At 40.9% G+C, this 26,259-nt stretch overlaps 1 protein-coding gene across 4 annotated transcripts in view; it reads right to left on the reverse strand.

Moving 5' to 3' along the window:
* Positions 1 to 26,259, reverse strand: part of NUP93 (nucleoporin 93) — a 114,325-nt gene that overhangs the window by 32,720 nt on the left and 55,346 nt on the right. For 2 of the 4 annotated variants that reach the window (XM_004431630.3, XM_087420225.1), the window contains 2 exons: positions 7,916 to 7,978; positions 2,470 to 2,598 (listed from right to left, as the gene is read on the reverse strand). In XM_004431630.3, coding sequence (XP_004431687.1) covers positions 2,470 to 2,598; positions 7,916 to 7,978 — 192 coding nt within the window. Of the gene's footprint in view, positions 1 to 2,469; positions 2,599 to 7,915; positions 7,979 to 21,177; positions 21,323 to 22,824; positions 23,002 to 26,259 lie in introns of those variants that run through there. The other 2 variants (XM_087420227.1, XM_087420226.1) reach the window with 2 other exon arrangements.

Genomic DNA, 26,259 nt, shown 5'->3' on the forward strand with positions numbered 1-26,259 from the left:
ACCCCAGGAGTGTTCTCTCCGCAACACAGAGTGGTAAATATGTGGCAAGCCACAGCACCCCTGGCACAAGGGCAGACATCACTAACCAAGCAAGACACTCCTTCCTGCTGGTCCCAGGATGCAGCCTCAAAATTCCTCTCAGAAAAGATCTCCAGGATATAGTAAGTGAAAAAAAGCAAGATAAAGAACAGAGCATAAAGTAAGCTAACTTTTGTGTAAAAAGCAGGGTGGATAAGAATATATAGTATCATATCCTTGTATTCACGTAAAGAAACACTGGAAATATACACAAGAAAGTAATAATAGTAATTACCTCTGTGGGAGGTAAAGGAGGTAGGGATGGGCTTTCGGGGACAGGGTACTTTGATTCTTGAATCATAAATACACTGCCTTTTTAAAAACTGGATTTTAAAGAGAAGAAAATCCTCAACTCCGCACTATCACCAGTCCATGAACACTGGCAATTAAAACAAACCCTGTTTAACACACTCACTCTAAAGTCATCATCTCTAATACCTCAGTTAGCACAAAGTTAGCTAGAGCCAAATGATTTGTTCAACAAATATTTCTTGAGTATCCACTATGTCCAGGTACTCATCTAGGCACTGGCGATGTAAGAGTAAACAAAACAAACAAAACTCCTTACCTTCATTGAGTTTACACTCCACTGGGAGACACACAGCAAGCAACATAAAGACATACGATATGTACAATGGTACGTGGGAGGAAGGCTAAAAAGAAAAATACAGCGTGGAAAGGGGACATAGGAAGTGTTGACTGGGGAGACGCTGGTTTGAATTTCAGCTATCAAGGCCTTGGAAGGTCTCACCGAGATGGCACTGGGTGAATGTCTGAAGGAAGTGAGGGAGACAGCCACGCAGTTATTCGGGGCAAGAGCATTCTAGGCGGCAGGACAGGGGACCTGAGGCAGGAGCAGGCCTGCCAGGTCTGTTCAAGGAACCCGTCAGGAGCTCGTTTGGCTGGAGCAGCAAGAGCAACGGGGAGAGCAGCGTAAGGTGAGCTCGGAGAGGCAACAAGACCAGATCACGCAGGGACTCACAGGTCACGGTGAAGACTGTGGCTTTTATTCCAGTTGAGATGGGTGTCACTGGAGGGCCCGAGCAGAGGACTGACAAGATCAATCTAATCTGTGTTTTAATAGTGTCACCCTGGTTGCTGTGTTGAGAAGAGACTGTACAAGGGCAAAAACAGGGAGACCAGTGTGGTCGATAACCTCCAAGATGGTCCCCAGTAACTCCCATGCCCTGGGATTTGAGGCCTTGTATAATCTTCTCGAGTGTAGGCTGGATGTAGTGGTTTACTTTAAACAAACAGAGGAAACAGGATATTACTTTCAAGATTAAGTCACAGAAAGACTGTGGTTTCCATCTTGGGGGTGCTTTAGCTTTCCCTCGGATCCCTCACTCTTGCTCTAGGGGAAGAAAGCTATCACGCTGTGAGCAGCATAACAGAGACACCCAGAGGAAAAGGAACTGACGTGCCTAGTCAAGAGCCAGAGAGGACCTGAGGCTTGCCAAGAGACACATGAGTGAGCCTGGGAGTGGATCTTCCCCGAGTCGAGCCTCGAGATGGGTGCAGCCCCAGCCAACACCTTGACTGCAGCCTCAAGAGACCCTGAGCCAGAATTACCCAGCTACACTAAATGCTTGTTTTCAGCCACTATGGTTTGGAATAATTTGTTACACAGCAATAGATACTAAAACAACAAGTTAGGAGGCTAGCTCAATAATCTGACCAAGAGATGATGGTGGTTTGGACCAGAGTGCTAACAGTGGAGGTGGTAAGAAGCAGTTGGATTCTGGGTATATTTTGAGAGTAGGGTTAACCGGATTTGTCAACATGTGAGAGAGACTAGGTGGGAGAAGAAGAGGACAAAAAGCAGTCTGAGGCCTTTGATCTGAGCAAGTGAAAAATTGGACCTGACATTTATAAAGATGAGAAACTCCGTGAGAAGAGAAGGCTAGCATGGGGAGGGAAGTGGGGGGCAGTCACTATCATGACTCAATTCTGGACATGTTTAGCTAGAGATGGCTATGAGACATCCAAATAGAGCCAAGACAGCCACTAGGTAAACGAGTTGGGTTTGGGGCTGTGATGTAAATTTGAGTGTTCAGCACACAGATGGTATTTAAAACCACAAGCCTAGATAAGATCAACAGGGCAGTGACTGAGAAAAACAAGAACAGGTCAAGGATTGAGCCCTGGGACACTCAAACATCTAGAGGTCAGGGAGTTTGAGGAAAATTCAGCAAAGGAGGCTGAGCAGAAGAAGCCAGACACGTTGGAGGAAATCCAGGCAAACATGGGCATCCTAGAAGCCAAGTCAAGAAAGAGTTTCAGGTGGGAGATAGTAACCAGCTGTGCCAAGACTGCCCGTAGTAAAGGAGATAAGCATTCCTTGACCTCACATTTTTACGAATAGTGGTTTATTTTCTGGACTCAACCTACCTCGCTTTCTTGAGTAAAGTCAAGGGCGTCTTCTCCTGATGCCAGCAGTGTGTGCAGAATTCGCTGTTTCACTTGCTCCCACTCGACCAGCATTGACTCTCGATGGTACTCCTCAGCCATGCCAAAGGTCTGTCAGAGAGGAGCAGAAAGAGATGACCCAAACAAAAAAACAAAGAACAGAGCTTCCTTTAAAGTTCGACAGAAATTCAAAGCCCTCAGATCTACCATCTTTCCATAGGTGGAACAAAAGCAATCTACTTTAAAAAACATCCTTAAAGAATTTACTGACAGCTGTTTGCAATATACTCTATATTTCATCAAGTCTAACACATTTTTTTAAAAGCCTTAACTATGGAAGAATACACATAACATAAAATTTACCATCTTAACCATTTTTAAGTGTACAGTTCAGTGGTAGTAAATAAATTCACACTGTTGTGCAACCATCAACACCACACATCTCCAGAATTCTTTTCGTCTTGCAAAACTGAAATTCTATACCCATTAAATAATAACTCTCCATTCTCTCCTTCCTCCAGCCCCTGGCAACCACCATTCTACTTTCTGTCTCTATGATTTTGACTACTTCTAGGTACCTCATATAAGTGGATCACACAGTATTTGTCTTTTTGTGACTACTTTATTTCATTTAACACAATGTTCTCAAGGGTCATCCATGTTGTAGCGTATGCAGAATCTCCTGCCTTTTTAAGGCTGAATAATAATATTCCATTGTATGTACATACCACATTTTGTTTATCCATCCATCTATCCATGGACACTTGAGCTGCCTCCACCTTTTGTTTATTATGAATAATGCTGCTGTGAACATGGGTGTACAAATATCTTTTGAAGTTCCTGCTTTTAATTTTTGAGGGTACACACCCAGAAGTATATCCCCCAGAACTGCTGGATCATATGGTAATTCTACATTTAATTTTTTGAGGGATTGCATACTATTTCCATAGAGGCTGCACCATTTTACATTCTCACCAACAATGCACAAAGGTTCCAATTTCTCTAAATCCCTGCCAACACCTTTTTCTGTTTTTCTTTTTTTTTGGGGGGGGGGGAAGATTAGCCCTGAGCTAACATCCGATGCCAATTCTCCTCCTTTTGCTGAGGAAGATTGGCCCTGGGCTAGTATCTGTGCCCATCCTCCTCTACTTTATATGGGACACCGCCACAGCATGGCTTGACAAGCAGTGCATTGGTGCACGCCTGGGATCCGAACCTGCAAACCCTGGGCTGCTGAAGCGGAGCGTGTGTACTTAACCCGCTATGCCATGGGGCCGGCCCTCTGTTTTCCTTTTGATAGTAGCCATCCTGATGGGTGTGAGGTGATATCCCATGGTTTTAATTTGCATTTCCCTAATGATTACTGATGTTGAACATCTTTTCATGTGCTTATTAAGACAAGTATCTTTTTAAAACCTCTGAAATTAGGCTACATATTACAATTGATAGCATGTCAGTTTAAATTGAAGTACTTTTTCTTTGTAGTACATAAAATAATGATGGATTATAAAATCAATGGTATCTTAAGATTTAATAAGCACCTAAGATAAGAAAAGAAAAACAAAAGATTCTCCCAGTGTCTTTATTTTTTTTAAGGAACAGTAATAATTTCATAGGAGGAAGCAAACCAGTAGAAGAAAAACAGCCTTCTGCGATTAGATTTCTTATCAGTCTGCTCAAAGTCACTACTGAAATGTCTGGCAAATCTCACTCCTGTCTACTGGTGACACTGCAGGTTGCTGCCAAACAAAGGCACTCAGAAGGAAAAGGAAAAAAAAGAAAGAAAGAAAAGAAAGAAAAAAGACGGAGGAAGGGAGGAAAGAAAACAAAAAACTTCTGAGGAGGAAATTAAAGCAACTTATAGAGATATACTGAATCATGACCATTCTTAGCCTATTATTCTTTAATTGGCAGACCCAGGTTTCCCATCAGCTTAAGCCCATTTTTCAAAAAGCCATTTCATTTACAATCAGACTGGCATCTAATTAGGCAGCACCAAGGGAATGAGTATTAGTAACGCCTGCTTTATTTTTGGCAATGCAGATCATTTATACTGATAATATCCATATACATGAGCTTTGGCAAACTCTTAGAAAAACATATACTCTTCCTATAAATGGGATGTCTGAGTACGGACTAACATTTATTAAGAAAAAGACTGACACCAGACACACACAAAAATGATCAGGAAGAAGGCTGGCACATCTTGCAAGTTTGATTTTGGACCATCTATCAATGGATCCCTTTTCTGATATGTATTCTGAAGACAAAGTGAGAAATGACAATTGCAAACTTTAAAAACAGTCTTCCACCTGGTTTTCTTCTCACTGAGCCAGGCAGAATGGACCATTCCAGTCAGCCTGGACTGAAAAACTACTGAGAGAAGAGTCATTTTCTCTTGTTACATTAGTGAACTTAAACACGAATGCTATGCATTTTGAATAGACAGGAGTATGTTGGAACAGAAAAGTGCGGTGGGGGGAAAGGGAAAAGGGTAGTTTTCCTGGAAAGCATCCAGAAACAGCGTATAAGTGAGACACAATTTCATCTAAAACTCTTCCTATTTAGTAGTCAAACCAACCACCTCCTCAGCCTCGAGCCTCTCCCAGTAAGGAAAACAGAGGGCCACGCGGCACAAGGACGAGGGTGGGTAGAAATAAGGAGGTGAGGGAAGGCTGGCACACCATACAGCTTTCTAAGCTTGCAACAGGAAGGGAGGCACTGATTAAGCTGTGGCACTGACCCAGGACACCACAGTGTCAAAAGAGTTTTTCTTAAGAACAAATCCTCTGGCTGATAAAGAATGGCAGAGTAGTAAAAGCAACTGAAGAAAATAGACAATTTACCACCCAAAGGCACTGTTGATGAGGACGGTGAGGGCAGACTCCAGCATCATGTAAGTGTCAGAGCAACAAGAGTGGGAATTAACCATCCCCTGTTAATCAGGCTGCCCACCTGTGTGCCAAGAACTCCTGCTTTGAGAACATAGGAGGTACTCTGACAACTGGCAGCTTTCTGGGCTCAAATCCTCAGATATATCTGAGAAGTACGCCAGCTTACTCATTTAGAAACAGCCCCACAACGTGAATGAACAGCACTGTGGTTCCATTCATCATTAGTGTGATAAGGAGCTTCAAATAAAAATAAATGGCCCAACATTAAAATTCTCTTCCCTTGACCATGCCAACTCCAGCTCATCTTAATTACATTAGAGATAAGGGAACACCCAATTTGTGGGCTGATCAGGGATGATTAGCCACTCATCCACCCTATTCCAGCCTATTCCCTTTAGACCCACGTCTGAACCACCAGATTAGGTGCAAAGAAGAATGTCAACTAGGGGAGCTGATGAGAGAGAATCAACAGAGCTACTCAACTAAGACGTAAGAGAAGAGGAGGACAGTAAGGGTTTGAGGTGAGGTGGGAGGTAGGGAATAGAAGGGACAAGAAGGAAAGAAACTCAAGGGAAGAGAGAAGGGATACCCTGGAAAGGTGCAGAGGTCTAAAAATTAAAAGGAAGGCAAAACAAACCACAGAAAACGACAAAGCAGTGAAGAAACTATTGTAGATTAAATCAAGTTATGTGTGGAAATGTATCTCTTTGAACACAGTTAAGAAAGGAAAGCAGGAAGAGAACTGGGCAACTGAATTAAGAACAGGTGGGGAGCACGTGAACCCCATTTTCATAAAGGGAAGAGGGCAATATGCTTTGACTTCACACTCGCTTATTATTGAGCTGTTGCTGGCTTTTAGAAACTCTACATATGTTCTGATAATGTTGTTCTGTTTTTGCTGGGATGCACCAAATGAGAAAAGATAGGACATATTTGTGGTTTTGTAGCTTGTTTTCTTGGCATTTCAGCAGGACACTGGTAAGTTATTCAAACATGAAATTACCACCAAAATGCCAGGAAGCCACTCACCTTTTGTTTGAAAATGATTCTTGCTCAGCAGCAGTCTCCCAGTGTCCAGACAGATAAAAGGTCTCCCCCCAGGCTGGCTCCCAACACCGGAACATCTCCCTCACAAACACATATGCACACATTTTGCACTGTGGTATGTCACTTAAATGTTTTGGCTGGCTGCACATTTAGTCTCAGTATGGCACAATGTTCAGAGACTGCCAATTCCAGAAACACATTCTGCAGGGTAAATGGATTAATAAGGCTCGGTGGCATTCGACAATCCTAATTTAATTTTATTGGTCCTTTACAGCAGGAGAGTCCATGTTGGTAACTCACTCAAAGTGTGAACAAAAAAAAAAAGCCTTTTTTTTTATATTTTCAAATCTGAATCATACGAATTTCTCTATTTCTAGAAATAAGTACTATTGCCAAAAATATAATTAATGAAATTTTAGGGAATTTTACTCTAATTAAACCTATCAGTCATTTAAGTAATGCTTTTGGAACATTTTCTTATAAATTAGAGCTGGCAAGCCCCCCTGCTGCCCTGTATCTCACTCATATCAGCCCTATCGAGACATTTCCACCCACACGGAAGATTTTAATAAAGCACACTGAGAAGCAGCATTTTTTTCTTTATTATTTTTTAAACTACATAAATAATACATAAATATATTTCACTTGATATAACGGTTATATAAACAAACAGCAAAATAGAGGTCCCCTTCACCCCTACTCGCCTTTGCAGAGACAGTCACTGCTCGCAGACTAGCGTAAACCCACCAGCCTCCTTCCTGGGAAAAGCTGCATTTTTAGAACCAACTCCATGTGATTGCTAACCTTTCTCCTCCCTCCCCAGAAGACCCCAGTGGCCTGAAAAATCTCTTCCTCCATAATGGAATGTTTTGAAAAGGTTTTGATCTTTTAATCCTTGTCAAAAACAAATGGAGATAACTCACGTTAGCAAAGTAAACGATCTTTTGAGTATCTTGAAGGAATACTTGTTGCAAAATATTGCTGCACGTATAATGGCAGCTCTGGCTGACTGATCTACCATCCTTTTGAACACCAAGCTATGCTTTTTTTTAAAGAGCTTGAGGAAAATGTTAATATAAAAAGTAGCACAGAAAGTCAAATTGTGTGATAAAAGGAAAAGAAATTGAGGAAAATTATCAATGATCATAATTGCTTTTCTGAACTGCTGATTCAGTAGAAACCAAAATACCACTTATACTATAAAAAGGAAACCAAAGAATTGTCTGGCCCTTCCATTTTAAGATGAATCTAATAATTAATTAACCAGTCCAGTGTTTCAGATGCACTTCAGTCACTAAATACACATAGAGTTATAAGCACGGTATTTTCCTTAAAAACGGTTCCTGCAGAACTTCCTCTGGTGAACTAACTGTCTAAGTAGGAAAGGTGGGCATGGGACACAGGCTCCAGCTTCCAGAACCTGCACACCCTGGTACACAATGCCCCCTCCACAATGGCGTACATCTACATTAGGGTTCGTTTCTTACCCTCTTCCGGGACTCTTCAATGGCAGACAGCAGGGCATTGTCCTTCTCATTCTTTAGGAAGCCCTAGGAAAGAGGGAAGAAATGACACAACTTAGGTTAAAATAAACCTTCTAATAATAAAAAGTACACTGTAGGAAAAAAAAATTAACATAAGGATATCTGCTACCTTGCCAACCCTCACAAAACTCTCTCAACTCAAAAACATTAAAATAGATGGTTTTCACAGATGTTTCCTAGTTTCTTCCATTCTGGGAGCACATGACGATTGTTAGAAGGTAAAGCCCCTCTGAGACAGTACTCCACATCAAATGTGAACAGTCAAGACTGCCCTTCAAAATTCCTAAATGGCCCATATTACAGATACAGCTTTGACTATGCAGCCAGTCACACTTCCTCTAACTGTTCCTTAGTTTTTATCTCTCTGTTACTTTCAATTAATTCTTTAATTTCTTCCCAACACTGAGGAAGCCATCGCCATCCATTCATCTGGGTGTTTTTCACTTGTTTGTCAATGGCTGGGATACCCCCAGAATAATTTATTTACACATTTCTTCTGGGGTTTGCCACATGTACTCCCTATTTCATGCCTGATGACATCTGCTGCTTGTTTAATATAGGTCGGTGAAGAGGAGACAGTCCACAAGTCTGGTTTAATATGCACAGGTCAAATGCCTGCAAAATGCAACTACACAATAATATGATGACAGACCTAGTTTCATATCCTGATGCCTCCATTTACTAATGGCATGATTTTAGCCAACTCACCCAAACCCTCTAAACCTTAGTTTACTCATATGAAAACTTATTATTAGGGACCGGCCTGGTGGCGTAGCAGTTAAGTTTGCATGCTCCGCTTTGGCGGCCTGGGGTTCGCAGGTTTGGATCCCGGGCACGGACCGATGCACTGCTTATCAAGCCATGCTGTGCCGGTGTCCCATATAAAGTAGAGGAAGCTGCGCATGCATGTTAGCCCAGGGCCAATCTTCCTCAGCAAAAAGAGGAGGATTGGCATTGGATGTTGGCTCAGGGCTAATATTCCTCACACACACACAAAAATTATTATTAAATGAGATGACGTAATCAAGTGTTTGGTCCAAGGTTCATACATGTAGTTCTGAGTATCTACTACGTTTAGATCTGTTGGTGACATTAAAGAAAGAGATGCCCAGGGTGACCTCCTTGTTGCTATTCATTGTCCTCATTGCTCAAGCTGAGGTGGTAGGGAGGAGGCGGAAGGACCCTGTCCTGACAGTGTCCTGACAGTCAGTCACAGCTGCAGATAGAATGGCTTCCATGCCTGCCGCCACACCAACACCTTGACCTTCACACAAGGGTGAAGCTTCTTTTCCACAGCTTGGGGCGTGAGGGCCAAGTAGGAACAACGAAGATGATCCATCAACTAATAGGTAGAGATCAAAGTCTTAGTTGTAATATGAAAGAATTCGAGTCACCCTATACGTTAGATCCACCTATACTCTGAAATGCAATGTACCTGCATGTGAAGCATGCTATTGTTGCATTTATACATGTCCAAAATGACCTGTTTTTTTCAGAATCATGTTTTTGCTTTTTTTTTTTAAGGAACTCTTGGGGGAATATAATACAAAGCAGAATTAAGCTAAAGCTTTTTAAATGACATGGTAAATTAAAAAATATTATTTGACAGTTTTCTTGGAACTTATTGTTATAGTTAATTAATTTTTGATCACTTACTATATTTTAACAACTGTAATATTTTAGTATATTTTGTTCAAACAGTCCCAGATATGAGGCTGCTGGTTCTTAAATAAACAAGGGTGAGGGGCCAGATAAGACTGGTGATATAAATTTAAATAAAATATTACTAATCTTCAGAGATTTCCCAGATCTCTCAGGTATTGGTTCACGATTCTCCCACACCTGCTGTCACACCCCAACCTGGGCAGTGCACTGGCATGGACAGGGACAATAGCCAGCAGCCCAGGAAACAGTTCCCTCACAGGCTCCTCCAGGGCAGGCTCTGAGGCAGTTCTTCGGCAGCTCTAGGACACAACATGAAGACTGCTCCAAATTCCTATACTGATAACTGGTGTCGGAGTGGGGTGGACAGAGGCATCGGTCACTTACCTACTAACGTAATGGCCTCAAGAAACCAGAAGACATAAAACTAGGATCCCATGTGGTCATTCAGAAGGGGGCAGCTTGTCACCACATGCCTGCTCCTGGCCATCACAGGGGAGCAAGACACGAAATGATGGGAAGGATTTTAATGGACCTTGTTTACACTCTTCACGGCAAATGATTACATGAAGTCAACAGACCTTTATTACGAATTCCCTTTCATGAGCGGTCTCCAATGGCTAAAGGCTTTAGTGTCAGTTTATAAATAAAGCTATGAAACTATTATCACCGACTGCTGTTCCCGAACAAAGGGTAGGCATAGATTGTGCTCTGCTGCACCTCTTCATGGCTGCTGCTATGGGAAGCTGATTGTCTAAGCGAGCCACGTTTTTTTGGGGGGGGGTCGGGGGTGTGGTGATAACCATTGCCTGACAAGGCCTGGTCTCATTGTTCTCTTTTTGGTTGGAGTGTGCCAAGTGCCCCACCCCTCTCTGAGTTTCCTCTGCTCTTCCCAGTCAACGACCAGCCAATTCCATTCTTTTAACTGCACCCATGTCTACATATAACCCACATACACAAAATCAAAACACAAATGCAAAGCAATAATCAGACATATTTGTTTAAAAACAACATAATATTCTGTAAAACACAGAATTCCAAAATTTCTAAGAGATGAAATTTCAAGTAGTGGTTAAGAAAGAAAAAAAAGAAGAAACGATATTGCTTTGAGGCAGATTACTCTCTTCTTTAAAATATTCATTATAGGGGCCGGCCCCGTGGCTTAGCAGTTAAGTGCGCTAGCTCCGCTACTGGCGGCCCGGGTTCGGATCCCGGGCACGCACTGATGCACCGCTTCTCTGGCCACGCTGAGGCTGCATCCCATACACAGCAACTAGAAGGATGTGCAACTATGACATACAACTATCTACTGGGGCTTTGGGGAAAAAAAGGAGGAGGATGGGCAATAGACGTTAGCTCAGAGCCGGTCTTCCTCAGCAAAAATAGGATGATTAGCATGGATGTTAGCTCAGGGCTGATCTTCCTCACACAAATAAATAAATAAATAAAAATAAAATAAAACAAAATATTCATTATAAAGCTACATTCCAAAACCTCAATAAATTAAATAAAGCATTTGCGCATGAGAATCAAATTTTAGACCTCATCCACATTTGAACAAACACCAGGAGCCATCATGTACCTCAACAATTGGGCTTTCTCTACAGCACAAACTGAGCCCACAAAATATGTAGATTTTAAATTTTAAGTTTTCTTCCTTTATTCTCTTGTAAAATGAAACAATAAAATAGGCTATACATAATATTCTATTTTTAAACCTAACACATTAGCAATCTATCTTTTGAAAAGAATCTGAAAAATAATTTATACAGTCAGAATAGTCCTGAGATCTGTGTGCCATCTAGTGGCAGTTAGTTTCTTTTAAAGAACACACCTCAAGGAAAAATAAATTAAAGAACTGAAAAGTTGGGCGGAAACATACCTGCCTCAGCCCAAGTTTCCCAGAGGTCTCTTCCTCGACTTCCCCTTCCACATGTGTGTTTTCTTTCCTTCCAGCTCTCTGTGGGGCACCTCTCAAGCCCCTCATCCCAAAGAGACACTTTTACAGCTTATCAGAAAGTGGGTTTTCTGTAGAGGTGAGCTGGGGCATGAAGGGTGAACCAGGAGGTGGCTTCTCTCACTGAGTGTGGCTCCCTGCCACACTGAAGACCCCTCAGCATAGAGAGGGCCCAGCAGTCACCTCCCACTGGGAGATGCCAGCCGCCTATTACCCACAGAGCTCCTCATCACGAACATCCTCTCTTCTTTCCAACAAGCACTTTTTAATTGTTCACAGCCCCCACTCAGACCTTCTACTGCTGGTCTACTCAATATTAAGAACATTCCATAAACATCTACAGGCCTGCTAAGTAAGATAACTACTCCTGACTTCTCCATCTGTATACCGCTCCTCACTGCCAGAATCCTGGAAACAGACCCTCTTCTAACTGGCTCCTTGAATGGGTTTTGGTTTCAAGCTTTCTGTAACACATAATAGCTCCCATTCAGGAAACAATTAAGGGCCAGACATTGCTCTAAGCAATTCTAAGACATTACTGCTAATCTTTTAACAATATGAAAGAACAGACATGAACATCCCACTTTCCCCCATCCACTCCTGCCCCATTTTACAGGTAAGAAACAGATTGCAGCATTTAACTAACCTGACCAAGGGTTCCCAACCAGGAAGAGGCAGAGGTGGGATTCAAACAGAGATCTAACTCCCAAGAGACCAACTGTTCTTGAGATACTGAGAGTACAGTAAACTTCTAAATCGAGAAAATAAAGACAAACTTCTTTTTTTCTCTAAAAGGATGGAGTCCAGGAGGGGAGCAAAACATCCTTAAATTTGTTTTCTTCTTCAGTTATTAGTTCCCCTTTAGAGGATGAAGCTGAAGGCTCAGAGAATACTAATTTGCACCCCAGTATTAACAAAAGCATGGATATGGTGATTACTTTGTGCTAGGTGTGTGTTACACACATCTGGTTCTAGTCCTCACTTTTAATCCAATGCTAAACTGTCTCTCAATGCTACTTAACTGGATCATACTTTAAAGTATGGTCTTAATTTAGGTTTAAAAGTTGGAAGGGCTGTACAAGATGGTTTCTAGAGCTTCTACCAACTCTAAAATATTGTGGTTCCATATTAAGGTCACCTGGTTAGTAAGTAACAAAGCTCAGACTTCGAATCCACATTTCCTGACCCCTTTTCTACCTTTTTCCTCTCTACCATGCTGTCTCTCACCACAGCAAGTCAAGGTGTGATAAACAGATATTTTACACTTGCATTCATTCCTTTCTTCCCCCTACCTCATATAGTTAGGGGAGGAATGAGACAATAAATGTCAAGTTTTTGGCATTCCTTTAGAACAGTGTTTTTCAAAACGTGGGTCAGAACCTACAACTGGGTCATAAAATCAATGAGCATGTTTTTAATGACATAAAATGCAACAGAGATATGTGGTATGGGTAAATATTGTTTTGTGAAACTTTTCTTTCAATTATATATACTTAATTGTACATATGAAGTGGGTCATGATGTAAAATGTATTTCTTAGTATGGGTCACAGACAAAAAAGCTGGAAATCACTGCTCCAGATGTCAACCCCACAGCATTCCAAAACATTATTGCTATTTATTGCTGTGGAATAATAAACACTGTACATCTGTTCAAGCAATACCTCCAGCCACGTGTTCCATCTTTAACAGAGGAAGTGCACTGCCTGGCAATGTATACTGGCTGAGAACAATCCAGAATGTAACCGCAAGGTAAGCTGATTCTCCTATCAAATGTGTGGTCACATAGCTGGCAGCCAAACTAGCTCTTAAATGGCTCAAAGATAGAGAAAGATAGGTATGAAACTGCCTTATTTTTTATTTATTTGTTTATTTTTTTGTGAGGAAGATCAGCCCTGAGCTAACATCAATGCTAATCCTCCTATTTTTGCTGAGGAAGACCAGCTCTGAGCTAACATCTATTGCCAATCCTCCTCCTTTTTTTTCCCCCAAAGCCCCAGTAGATAGTTGTATGTCATAGTTGCACATCCTTCTAGTTGCTGTATGTGGGACGTGGCCTCAGCATGGCCGGAGAAGCGGTGCGTTGGTGCGCGCCCGGGATCCGAACCCGGGCTGCCAGTAGTGGAGCGTGTGCACCTAACCGCTAAGCCATGGGGCCGGCCCTGAAACTGCCTGATTTTTAATCACCACGCAGACTCTGGGTTTCAGAATACAACTATCCTAACCATAGAATAGCTAACTCTCATTGTAGAAAAAGGGAGTGGGCAAAAATATGTTTGTTTTTGTCAAATGGCCAAATTCTCTCAGCTTATTTACTTTCCAGAAGTGAAAACTATAAGAAATAAGGGTCCCTAAGAAAAATTTCAGTAACCACTTGAGCTAGGAAAGTAAGATGGCAAAAAAGAGCCTAAAGTGATTGCTTCACAGTTCTTTGCTTCCCACCTACAACAAATAAGTGATGTACTGGACAGTTACACAAACGGTTTGAATGGAAGAACACATAAATTTCCTGACCATTAAAAAATAAAACAAAGTAAGATAAAATAATTAGTCCAAGTTGGCCCCACAAAGCGATAGTCATATTTCACATGACCCTCAAAACACAAAAGACCATTCCACATCTCTTCCCCTTCAACAACCAACCTTTAACAATCTACCCTGTCAAAATGAAAAGTGAGGCACCCACAGCAGGCCAGATATGCTACCAGAAGGTATCTGACACAAGACAGAAACACACGGTGGGTGCCATAAAAATCTTATATTTCCTCTCATTTAATACATACAATATATACAAATTAGTAGAAAATCTGTAACCAACATTCCAAACAAAATAATATTAACATAAGCAAGCAGTTACCGTAGAAAATGCTCACTGTGGTTGAAAAAAACATTGCCAAGACACAAGCAACATCTAGGAAGACAATGAAAGAAAGAAAAATAAGTAGATCAAAAAATAAACTTAAAAAACAGAATAATCAAGAGGGTCTGCTCCAAGATGAAACAAGAATTTCAAGCAGCACTGCAACTATTCATTAGAACTTCAGATAGTGAAATGCACAAGTGTCTGACTTCCATATGGACAAGACTGTGAGTTGTACCCACTATTTTGCTTCAGCTTGTCCTGAGTAAAATACCTACTCCCTTAACCTCGCCCAAACCTTCTTCCCAATTTCTGAAGGAATGACCTTTCTGAAACCTTCTCTCGGGTGAAATTTTTGCAATGGTAAAACTGCTACTTAAGGAGAAAGTGAGGAAGGACGAAGTAAGATACTGTTTTCAGATGAGCACAACAGAAATCCTGCCAGTACTCGGAGCCGCTGGGCTGATCAGATGGTGTATACAAGCTTTTCATTAGCTCCCTTTGTGGTGCCTACAGAGAACGCCTCAAGGAATTTTTCGAATGCAAAGAGATGTGCATTACTGATAAAGCCCAAAAGATGAAGAGAGAGGTTTTGAAATTTGGGCCTTTTCAAGATTTGGGGAACTTGAATATGGTTTTATAGCATGTTTGGCTATTTTATTAGACCAATATTTAATGCAATAAAGTAAGAATACATAAAATGTCAGCTTAAAAGGCCCACGAGACTGAATCTCCTTTTGCAAGGAATACAGACTGAACAGTAAATCCAGGCTTTATTCTCCAACTAAGATGTTTAGAGTAAGGCTCACTGCATGTATTCTACAAAAATTTTTAATATTTTTAAATCATTTGTTCACAGATTTCATTAAATATATATCTCTATCTCTATATAGAGATAGAGATATTTATCTTCAAAAAGTACCTCTGCAGAAAGCAGTGCTAAGCTGGCAGAGCTGACATCGCCAACTGCAATATATTTTTAACGCTGTTGTATGATTTCTCCCTGTGCATTTATGCAAAAGCATAGCCGGACTCATTCAGCAGGTGGCAGCAGACCCTGCATGAGTGGCTGTGGAGTTCCACCATTTGCCAGCTCAGCAGGTCCCTGGGCCTGCAGGCAGCTCTGGAGCCACAGGTGGCAGACCTTGGTGCTATAACATGGCGCTGTGTGGGCACCAGGCCATCTGTCACTGTCAGACTGCTGGGTCCCATTTTGTACATGTTTTCTGCTACTGGGCTAAACAAAGGGTCAGACAATTATGTGATGGATTTGGGTCCATTAAGGCAAAACAAATCACTTGCTCCCATAATTCAAATTGGTTTACAAGATGGTCTACAAATTCTCACAGGTTGAAGAGAATTCAGCACACAGCTCTGAGCAGTGCCTCCTCCTGGACCTGCCTACAGCCTTACGGGCAGCATTGTGACTTCAGATACTGGCAGGCCCAGTCTCTTCAAGGGCATGCCCATACAGCCATGATACAATCCCATTTTACCTGTGCCTTCTGGAAAAGCCACAGGTCTTCAAGAGAGCCACTCATATAAGTCCATCTAACTGCCTTTTGTGAACCCCTCCCTATTATGTCGCCCCCCTCACCCAACACACACACACAAAAAGAAGAACAATAACTACCATATAACAAAAACCCAACTTCCAAGATTTTCAGCACTGGGTAAAGAACGAATATAAGAGGTAGGACTCACCCAGAAGGGAAAGTCATCTTTGAGAATGGGGAAATGCCATTCCTGGGGTGCAACAGTGAGGGGTGCAGGGGTGTGCAGCACACCTCCCTTGTCAACACAATGTAAGCACATAACTACTAGATGCCTCTTCCTATTGCTACACCAAGACATCAAGCCGGGGCTGCTTATTAGCACATCGGGTTGCTGTACTGAGAGCAAGGTAAAGGTTATGGGCTACATCCCTGCGGGGGCCATTTAAATCTCTTGTGCTACTGCTGCAAAGCCAGTTCTACTCCTTTTAGGGGGCCCAGGGCATTCCTATTATCTGTTACCTATCTCTTGCCACCCAGGAAAGGAAAGCAACCTGTCCAACTCAGTTACTGGGAGACCCCATGTAGAGGGAGAACAAGTAGTAAGGGCATAATATAAATGAGTAAAATAAGAAATGATGGCCAGTTAAGCACTAGTGGGGAAAAAACGCTTTTCAGCAGAACTTCCCCCTCCTCTCAAACCCAGCAAAGCCCCGCAATAACCCTTCAGGGTTGTGGAAGCAGCTTTCCCCTGCTGGTCACAAGAGGTCTGGGGAGAGAGGATGTGACTTGCTCAGTGCTGACACTTCACCACTTGCAGAAAAACAAGGCAGAGCCTGCATCCTAGTGAGACGGGCCGTGATGCAGCAGGATGTGCCATGCTGCAGTGGTTGGGCCTCTGCTGGCCATCCTCTCTCCACTTCTGGAAGGGGGGCCGGGGGAGGACTGGCAACACTAGAAGCCAAGAGAGGGAGGGCAGCCAGCCAACTGCTCTCAGACTGCTGAGGTGGCCTGTGGGAGAAAGCAAGGACAGTACTCTGAGCATTTTTACCCCCCCCCCACCCCAACCAACACCCAGCACACTTGCTGGGGCTAACCTTTAGGGACACAAGAACAGGGAGGATTCTAAAGAGAAAACTTTTCAATCTAGCTTTGCAAATGGATATAACAGTGTGCCAAAGTATGTCTATCTTCAAAAAGCAGCTGAAGAACCCTCTCCTCACCCAAAGGTATGAACAGATCCAAAAAAATATTAACCCCATAGTCACTCTAAGGGGATGGAAAGATAAGGGGGATACATTACGGGACGATAACAATGTTTTAATGTGTCTTTGGGGAAGTGATTTCCATCCTGGAGATGGGTGAATCCACATGCAAAGAACTGTGGGCACTAAAACTGCACCACAGTATAAAATGGGAATGCATCAATAACGGCCTTTATCATGGCCAACATCCCCTCCACAGCCTCCCAACCCACCCTAAAAGAACTCATTCAAACAACCCTGTATTATTAAAAAAACACAGATCCCCTGGCTTTGTCAGATCTAGTGTCTTTTCCCTTTGGAAACAGGAAACAAAAGCAAGATTTGAGGCTGTGAGAAGGACAGACAGCCGAGAGTGTCTCCAAGACAGTCAGGTAGGAGCTGAGCAGTTTTTGCCAGGCTGTTTTACAGAGCTCAGGATCAAGTCTCGAGTTCTACTTAGCAAGCACAAGGAGCGCTGTTAGTCAAGACAATGTTTGGGAACCACATGTCATATTAATTCCCTGCTGGTACACGGTGTCAGTCATTTACACTGCAGTCGAAAATCACAGCTCCTCCCGCTATGCAGCACTGCTTATGCTGATGGCACTGGAGCATTGATCACCATGGCTGTCACAGAAAAGGGAGCTTTGGTTTTGCTGCAGTTTCTTCTTATTCAGAAATTCTTTTTCAAAAATTTATTTGTTTGGGGACCACTAAAACAAATAAGAGAGCTTCTGTTTTATAACTTCACGTTGTCGTAAATGGAATTTGTCACGGCACTCCCCTGCTAACAGTATTTGGGATTTCATACTCTCTCTAAAACCTTAATTAAGTTTGGAAACGTTGTGAATTTGCCCCGTCAGAGCTGAGGAAATACTGCAGGATGCATCACTCACCACTGTCACCATGGGTACAGAAAACACGAAACATTGCTTAGATGGAGTGGCAAATACAAGCAACAGGAGAAGAGAGGGCAAGACCAACTGTCAAATACAAATTGCCCCAAACTGACAGGGAGCTAAAACCTTTTACCCAGCCCATCCATACCAGGAGAAGGGGCAACCCTGCGCTGTGGGACCCGTCACAGCTAGAGTTAAAGGAGTGATCTGCTGGGTGGACATGCCAGAATGCTTGGCTCCACCCCAGCGCAGGGCAGATGGATGTGACGCCCTCGCCCATCCCAGGAGATGAGCACTTCACCCTTCACGCGGAGTCAACATGATGGCCCTAAAAGCTCAACCAGCAGGATATATCTTATTTTTAAACGTTTGTTTATAAATGATAAATTTATAATGCCTATCATCTACAACACAGGCCCAGGAAGACTCCAAGCACAGTTCAGTAGGTCATTTCTGATAAGACTGAAAAGGAACATCTCTATAAGTTAGCTTGCTAAAGCAAAGACAGACTTTGCTAAGAGCTCAATCCATTAGATCCATGAGTCACCAGTAAGCCCACAAAGAGAAAGAGAAGGAGTCAGATGCAGACAGAGGCATAGCACAGGACAGATTAGGAGTGAGGCGGCTGGGATTCAGGGCAAAATCAACTGCTTTCTAGATGTAGGACTCTGAGAAAGCTGTTTAACTACAGTAAACCTTGCTTTACTTAACTATAGGGTGAGCTGATTGCACTACATAAACTCTAAGGCCAGCTCCAGAAATTCCAACTCCATGAGAGGTGGAAACGTAAGAAGGTAGCATTGTCGCTACCTCTATGACTATAGTTCACTTCCAAAGTAATCCAGACCTTGGACCACAAAAGAAATAAAATAAACTTTGTTTTTGAAGGCAGCTGATACATATTTTATACATAAAATAACCAAAGCCCACAAAGAGCTAGAAGGAAAATCAGAATCAAAGACAAATAACGTATTTTCACAGTAATGCTAGTTTCACGTTGCCATAAAAGGAGAAGCATACTATCCTGTTTTCTGAAAATCCATCCTATATTAGAAAGAGTAAGTTTCTGTATTTAAAAAAAAAAAAGAATAAAGCACAAAGCAAAGAATTTCAGAAGCGTTGATATAAAATACCTATTTAAATTTTTTTTATCCATATTTGCCATCAATTTCTTAAAAGCAACAATCAGAAGCTATCTAGATATAAGTGCTAATTAAGTCTTTACTTCAGGAAAATCTCAAAATTCCCATCTTCTAAACAAGTAACTGTAAATTGGCAAGGCAGCGCTACTAGAGGTGTCTTCAAACTTGAATGAAGGAAAAGACTCGTGCGGTCCACCTCTTATCACAGTGCTCCTGGTGACGCCATTTTATTCCTTCCTCACTGCCATCTTAGTGCCATGGAATGTTCCTAGCAGGCTGGCCGACATGCTTGCTTATCTAGATTATGGCACTGCCAGAGCAGTCAAAGGTTTGATATGAATACATTTTTTGTGGCAAAAAGAATGAGCCCTATGACTCGTTAGTACCAGCCAGGCTAAAATTTCATGAGAAAACTGAAGCACTCTCAGATTGGAGAAATTTGGGAATCTTCTACAAGGACCAGAAAGGAGAGCCTCTTCCCAGAAGCCAAACTTAAGTAGACATGGTGGAGGCAAAGAAAATGGGAAGCAAACGGGTGTCTGCTACCTCCCAGAGCATCTAGTACACAGCTTACAGAAAATCAGAGAAAGAAAATAAGATCAGAATCTTTAACCAAGTTTTACTTTAAAAATTTCAAAGGAAGGCTTTGTGACACCCTTCATGCCGCCCAACCAAACATTTTATGCACGCAAAGCTGCGGTTAAAATGGAGTTCTTATTTGCTGCCCTAAAACTCTATTTCAAAGCACAAGCCTTATAAAAATCAAGGGAAAAAATCCTTTTGCCTTCTACCATGTATCTAAACAATTAATATATTAAACGTCCCTCCCAGGATTAAAAAATTTACATTGAGATCTGTGCTCTCATGCTGCAAGCATAAGATTTCTGCAAGATTTATGGAGTCTGTAGGATTCTAAGCAGAGCTTAGGAAAACTGAGCCTTCTTATTTCAATGAAAAGACTCACGTGAAAATCCTCCTCTCTCCTAGTTTCAGAAGAGAAAACAGCATTCAGTGAGCAGGATGAACAACAGCTAGTGCAACAAGACCTGGAGGAACAGCTGGTTTTATAAATTTGGTATCAAGTTAAAAGGACTCTCAAATACCCAGTTCTGTGAAGATTCAACTCCTGAAACAGCTACTAAAGCATTCTGAGCAAATTCTTCATGGTACAGCCTACTGTAAAATACGCTCACTATAAATTCTTCAGGGTTAAGTGCCTTTAAAAAACAAATCAAAGTTAAAATCCACTTGTTTCCTCTTAGTAACAGCATAAAGGAACAAAGGAATAAGCCAAGTCAAATCCAATTAATTTTAAGAATCAAGATTTCTAAGCTTACAATCACAAACGAGAGTGTTCCACAAGTAGCTTTGAAGTCACAACTATTAATTAAACAGAAGGCAATAAAAATTATCCCCATTAATGAGAGTGAAAGCCTCAATCTACTGATCTTTTAAGACAAAATCTTGTTTTGTAAAACATTTTTTCTTACGTATTTTACTCAGCCGTCATAGATCACTATCATGGAAGCATTTTCTTAAATTAAAAAAAAAACAAACTAAAATACAGCAATTTTCTTCAGGAATGGAAAACAAACTGTTTGCAAAAGACAGTGAAAAGAAGACTTAACTCTTTTAAATAGATCATATTTAGATTTCTTTTTTCTCTCAAGTGTCATTTTCTGTGACTAGTGATAAATTCATACCTCTCAATAACTTAAATTACCAATGAATAATTAATTAAAAGCATATGTTAAAATCATTCATAAAACCTACATTTCAAGTATATATATCACAACTAGTTTCTAACACATACATAAAAAAATGTATCCAAGAACCTCTGTGTTACACCTTTCATATTTGCGGTGTTCATTTTTACAGTCTATTTTGCTCATTCAATCAAAGACAAATTTTCAACCTCTTACCGCTATATGAGTATGAGAAATACTTACTGTAGACAAAAGGATTCCATTTTCTTTCTGGGAATGTTCTCCACCCTCCTAGAGAACTCTTCTATGCAGTGTGCAAATTCATTTTCTGAGTCTTACAGTAACAAAGCTCTTGTGCCACAGACCTAATGTAAATGAAATGGCCCTGCTGCTGCCTTCAGAACCCAGCTCACCTCAACCATGATACAGCTAATTGTTAAAAATGGTGGCTGAGACATTTTCCATACATTAAATTAAGGAGCTCTGATGAAGGCGCTGGCATCCACCCACTTCAGACAAAGGAAAATAATTTGCAACTGTACGAAAGCATGGATAATTGAGTCATCTCCCATACAGGGTCAGTGTTAGAGGTTTCCTCCATCTTTACAAAATGCAAACCATAGCTCATTGTCTCATCTCAGAAATCAATTCTTTGCAATGCTGCACTGGGTCAGAGTTTTAAAGGAATCTTAGTCGTGGGTAAATGCAGACCTCCAATGCCGAGACTAGCGAAATTCTCACTGTTCCTCTCCCTTCCCTGAGCAGCTCTCCTCCATTCCCCACTTGACAGCTCCTCAAGTCTTCCTATTGTTAAGAGTACAGAAAGTCCCACACCTCTGAAGGGAGCTAAACGTCTCAACTAGGTGAGCAATTTCCAGGTCCATGCTTCAGAAAGAAGTCCAGACCCTACAGGTCCCATGATACAAATACATTCCTTGGGATAAAAAGCTATATCCATCATTGTCTTTTTTTGTTGTTTTTAAAGGAAACAACAAGCACTTTGCTTTTTTAACACTGAATTAAAAGCATTTTATCCCTGATATTAATCAAAGTATTAAATGTGTTAGAGACAACATAATTTTATTACCCTCCAGATAATGCTTATATGACTGAGGAAGTTTTCACTTCACTTACACAAATCACATTCTCCACATCAAAAATTTGAAATATACTTAAAGGACTCATCATACTCTTTTGAGGATGAATTTAAGAAAGGAAACGTAACTATCTTAATTTAAATTACCAACATTTGATAATACTTAAGAATCCAAATCTTTGGTGTTACTATTTAATTATTCTCATTTAAAGCCTTATGCTAAAGCATTTCCTGTGAGATAATTCCAAATACCTCTAATGGTATAACAAAATATGACTGAATTCCTTAATAAGGCATCTTATACTCATACACACACACATGTACACACACACACACACACACACACACACACAGAGTAACCTATAATCTCAAAGAGGGATCTGGTTTTAGCAAAGAAAAGAAATTCTACTTTAATATTTTACCTCATATAAGAATTCTGCAGTTTACATGCATCTTTTAAAAAAATCCTACAGCAAGTTTACACTACTTACTACTTAAAGATGAAGTCTGCAAAAATCCTAAATAACCAACTATTTAAATCTTTAAGCAAATACCTCTCTGCCCCACCCAACAGATTTTTTTTAAAGAAAAATATCAGAATGACAAGGCACAAATCTGAACAATTCTCAGGAGAATCAAGTACTTTTTCTATCAAATGAATTAAATGCTTTTGAATTTATCTCAAAATTTTAAACCAAGACACTGTCTTTCAGAGGTACTGCAATAACATGCTGTCACTCTATTTACCAGCGTGCATTTATCTTAATTTCTTTACAAAACATTGGTAATCCTACCTGCAGCTCTCAAATTTAGAGCAACAGACCGGTCGACGCTGTTGGTCACTGCAGCTTTTCCATACCTTCTATGTGGGATGAGCTACGCTAGAACCAGTGCTCAAGTTTTTCCCACTCCAAACAGCCAGAATTGAGAGGAGGGGAGGAACAGGTAGAGGGGAGAGAGAGAGAAAGAAAGAAGAAAAAGGAAAAGAGAACACCCTGCAAATGTTGATGTGACTGGAGCACTAAAGAGTCCAATTAGACAATGAGACTGCAGGGTCCCCTTAAAAAGGGTGCCCTGCAGCCCCCAGGGCACAGCATCATCACTCCTGCTGCTCCACACAAATTCAGAGAAGTCAGCCATCAGTTTGAAAGCACAAACTGATGGGAGTAACAGTTTATAGGTTACAGAAGGGTATTTTATTGTTAACGGACTGTACCAAGTTAAGATTTAAGAGGGGGAGAGACAACATGTAGGCAAGGAAAGCTATGATACTTTTTTTTTCCCCGACCCAAGCCACTGCAATTACTCTGATGTGAATTTTTGATGACTTCCGACATCTTGCATGGTTAATAATCGCTTCAGCTGTCATGTTCGGTTAATGTGGAAAATGCATTTGCTGCATTGTGATGCAGTGCTGTGGCCACAGATTGTAACACCAGTTGTGAAGCTGGTCCCTTAACTGAGCAGCAGGAATTTGCACATGCCATGATGCTAAAATAAATGGTAGTTAAAAGATTTTATACAGCAGCAGACAGATTCTGCCATTTTAGCCTACAGAATGTGTAGATCCAACACACACAAGCCTCTCAATCTCAGATCACTGTGCCCTCTTCAACTGCACTGTCCTTCAAACAAAACAGTACATTCACCATCTTAAATGTTTGGCCTCTCAGTAGTTAAAAGATTTCGATACTGTTTAAATAACTATTCAGATTAATTATAGCTTTGAACAGAACTGAGGTTATTTGCATTTCAGGAATATACAGCCAATGAAACTGTCAGTGACACAGAAAAATGCAGACCTTTTATTAACATATGCTCAGCTCAACTGTCACTTCTTTGTATAAGATTTAGGGAAAAAAAATGTGATGTGTAAGTAAGGAATATTCCCATTCTCCTGTAATGGTTTTTAAAAGTGCTCCTCAGAAAGGGATTTTTTTCCTCCATGTTTTAATGTATAACCTGAAAATTAAAGACTACATTAATATACTAACATGTGTTTTTCATTGTCACTAAAAGAAATTCAATGCAGCAAACAACTGGACAATTACAGGAAAGCTTGTGAAAAAGCAAAGATGAAACTGCACTTAGCACCAGGCACCGGATAATTAAAGTCAGGCCAGTCAGGTAGTGGACCATCATTACGGTGCAGATTGCAAAAGAAAAATCGAGAGAAGGACCCTTCCATTTTCAAAAATGAAACCCACAAACCCTGTGATCGCAATCTGTTGGTTGCAAAACCAACACCTACACTGTAGAACCTGAAGGACACATGATACTTGCCAATTTCATAATATACTTTTATACAAATATTAACTTGGCTACTTAGCATCTAGAATTTGGCAACTTAAGGTTCTTATTCATCTACAATCACCATTTTGGTATTTAAAGAAGCAGAACCAAGTTACAGACTTCACTGCTTTGTAAAAGAGAAGCAACTAATATAATTAACTTATATTTCTTACATCAGAACTTTTGCCAATTAAATGCTCAGAGCTGAGGATGCTTCAGACATTTCTGCCTCATAAAAAAAATAAATGAAAAAGAATGAGCAGAGGAACACATTGGTGTCTGAAGGGTGAATAACAATGAAAGAACTTATGTTACTAACATAAAAATCAACCCATGATTTCCTTTGTTTTATTCATTCTGATAGCACCAAATGCATAATTTGGAGGTGCATGTGTTAACAAGCTCTGTAAAGCTGAAGAGCTTTCTAGTTTTGTTTCTTCCCCTAACTTAAAATTAACTGTACTAACAGTGCTATTTGGTGCCATACCAGATGTCACAGTAGTTGTAGCTAACATTGAACAATTCAAGGTTTTTTTGTTCCAGACCCAATACAAGGTACCACTAGCAGCTCAGAAACTGTACAAGGAGGGAGGGAGGGAAAGTGTGTTGGGGACGGCTTTGAAATTAACCAGGCTCAGCTTATGCTCCAATTACTCAACAAAAGACAATCCTGGGGGACCTCTCTCTGAACCAGTGCAAGAAGCAAACTCTTTTGTTTCTGATCAAATAAATGCTGTATTGAAGCATAGTGGATATGCAGCAATAGGAGTCTCTGCCTGGGGATGGAAGGGGCAAGAAAAAAAGAACCAGAAGACCCAAGTGCGGTTAGAGTCAAACCATTCCACTGATGGTTAAAACCTCTTCTTGAGGGAGACATCTGAAGTTCACTACAGGGAAGTGAGAAAACTCCCTTTAATTACTAAAAAAAACTCTACTCATGGAGTCACAAACATTAAGACATTTTTCCTCGTTGGTACAGCCAACAAATAAATTAAAAGGATATATCTTTATGCTAGAATAAACTGTAAACCAGCTCAGACGCCGTGTTCTCCTGGTCTATGATTATCCCAAGGAATCCAGGTGAGTTGCAGAATATCATGGCTGCAAAGGACCTCGGAGCAGAGGGTACTGAGAAGTGTACCTAACCTGCCTTCAGACCCCAGATGCCTGAATATGTATGTGGAGGTCTTAAAAACGCTGGAAAGAAGCCACCTTACTAAGGAGGTGCGTCTCCACTTGTTTTATCACTAGCTGAACATGAAGTGATCCATTCCTAAACGTCCACTGTTTAATTTTGTGTTTTGGCTTTATACAGCCCTAAGCACCAAAAACTAAAACAAAAAGAAAAGAGTAGAAAACTAGTGGACCCAGCATTTATTAATATAAGGAATAAAAATGGGTTTGTGTATATAAATGAAGAGATGACATCTGAGCCTTTCTACCAAAGGGGATCGACACCATCTTTTCAAAATCCTCTGTGCACTGCACCATTCTGAACTACAACAGCAGCCAACTTGTACATGAGATACACACCCTATATAAAAAAAACTAGACACCCAAAAGTGTAAAGATAGACGCATCTTACTACCAAAAAGACCAAAGTATATTAAGGTCTCTGTATTTGAGAGACCTCCAAATTTCAGGTGAGGGCTTGAATTTTCAAACAGCATTCCATACAAAATTCCAACAAAGCATGCCTTTAGATATTTCCTTAGAATCCACTGTAATGAGAATCTTTAACAGAAAAGTTTCAAATCTGTTATTTCTATTTCCGTCTCTCTAGTCTTCCACTAGTCTCTCTTAAAGAACTTCTCAGCAAAGTACAAGTATAGGACCAAGAAAAAAAGAAAGATTTTTTTCCTAAAAAAGTAGAGATACTTCCTCCAAGTTAAGATATCCAGATTCCAAGACTCTGGTGTTTTCCCTCATGTAGTTAA

This window comes from Ceratotherium simum, chromosome 30, assembly GCF_057802395.1.
Source record: "Ceratotherium simum simum isolate JZ-2026a chromosome 30, ASM5780239v1, whole genome shotgun sequence".
In the NCBI taxonomy this organism is placed as follows: Eukaryota; Metazoa; Chordata; class Mammalia; order Perissodactyla; family Rhinocerotidae; genus Ceratotherium; species Ceratotherium simum.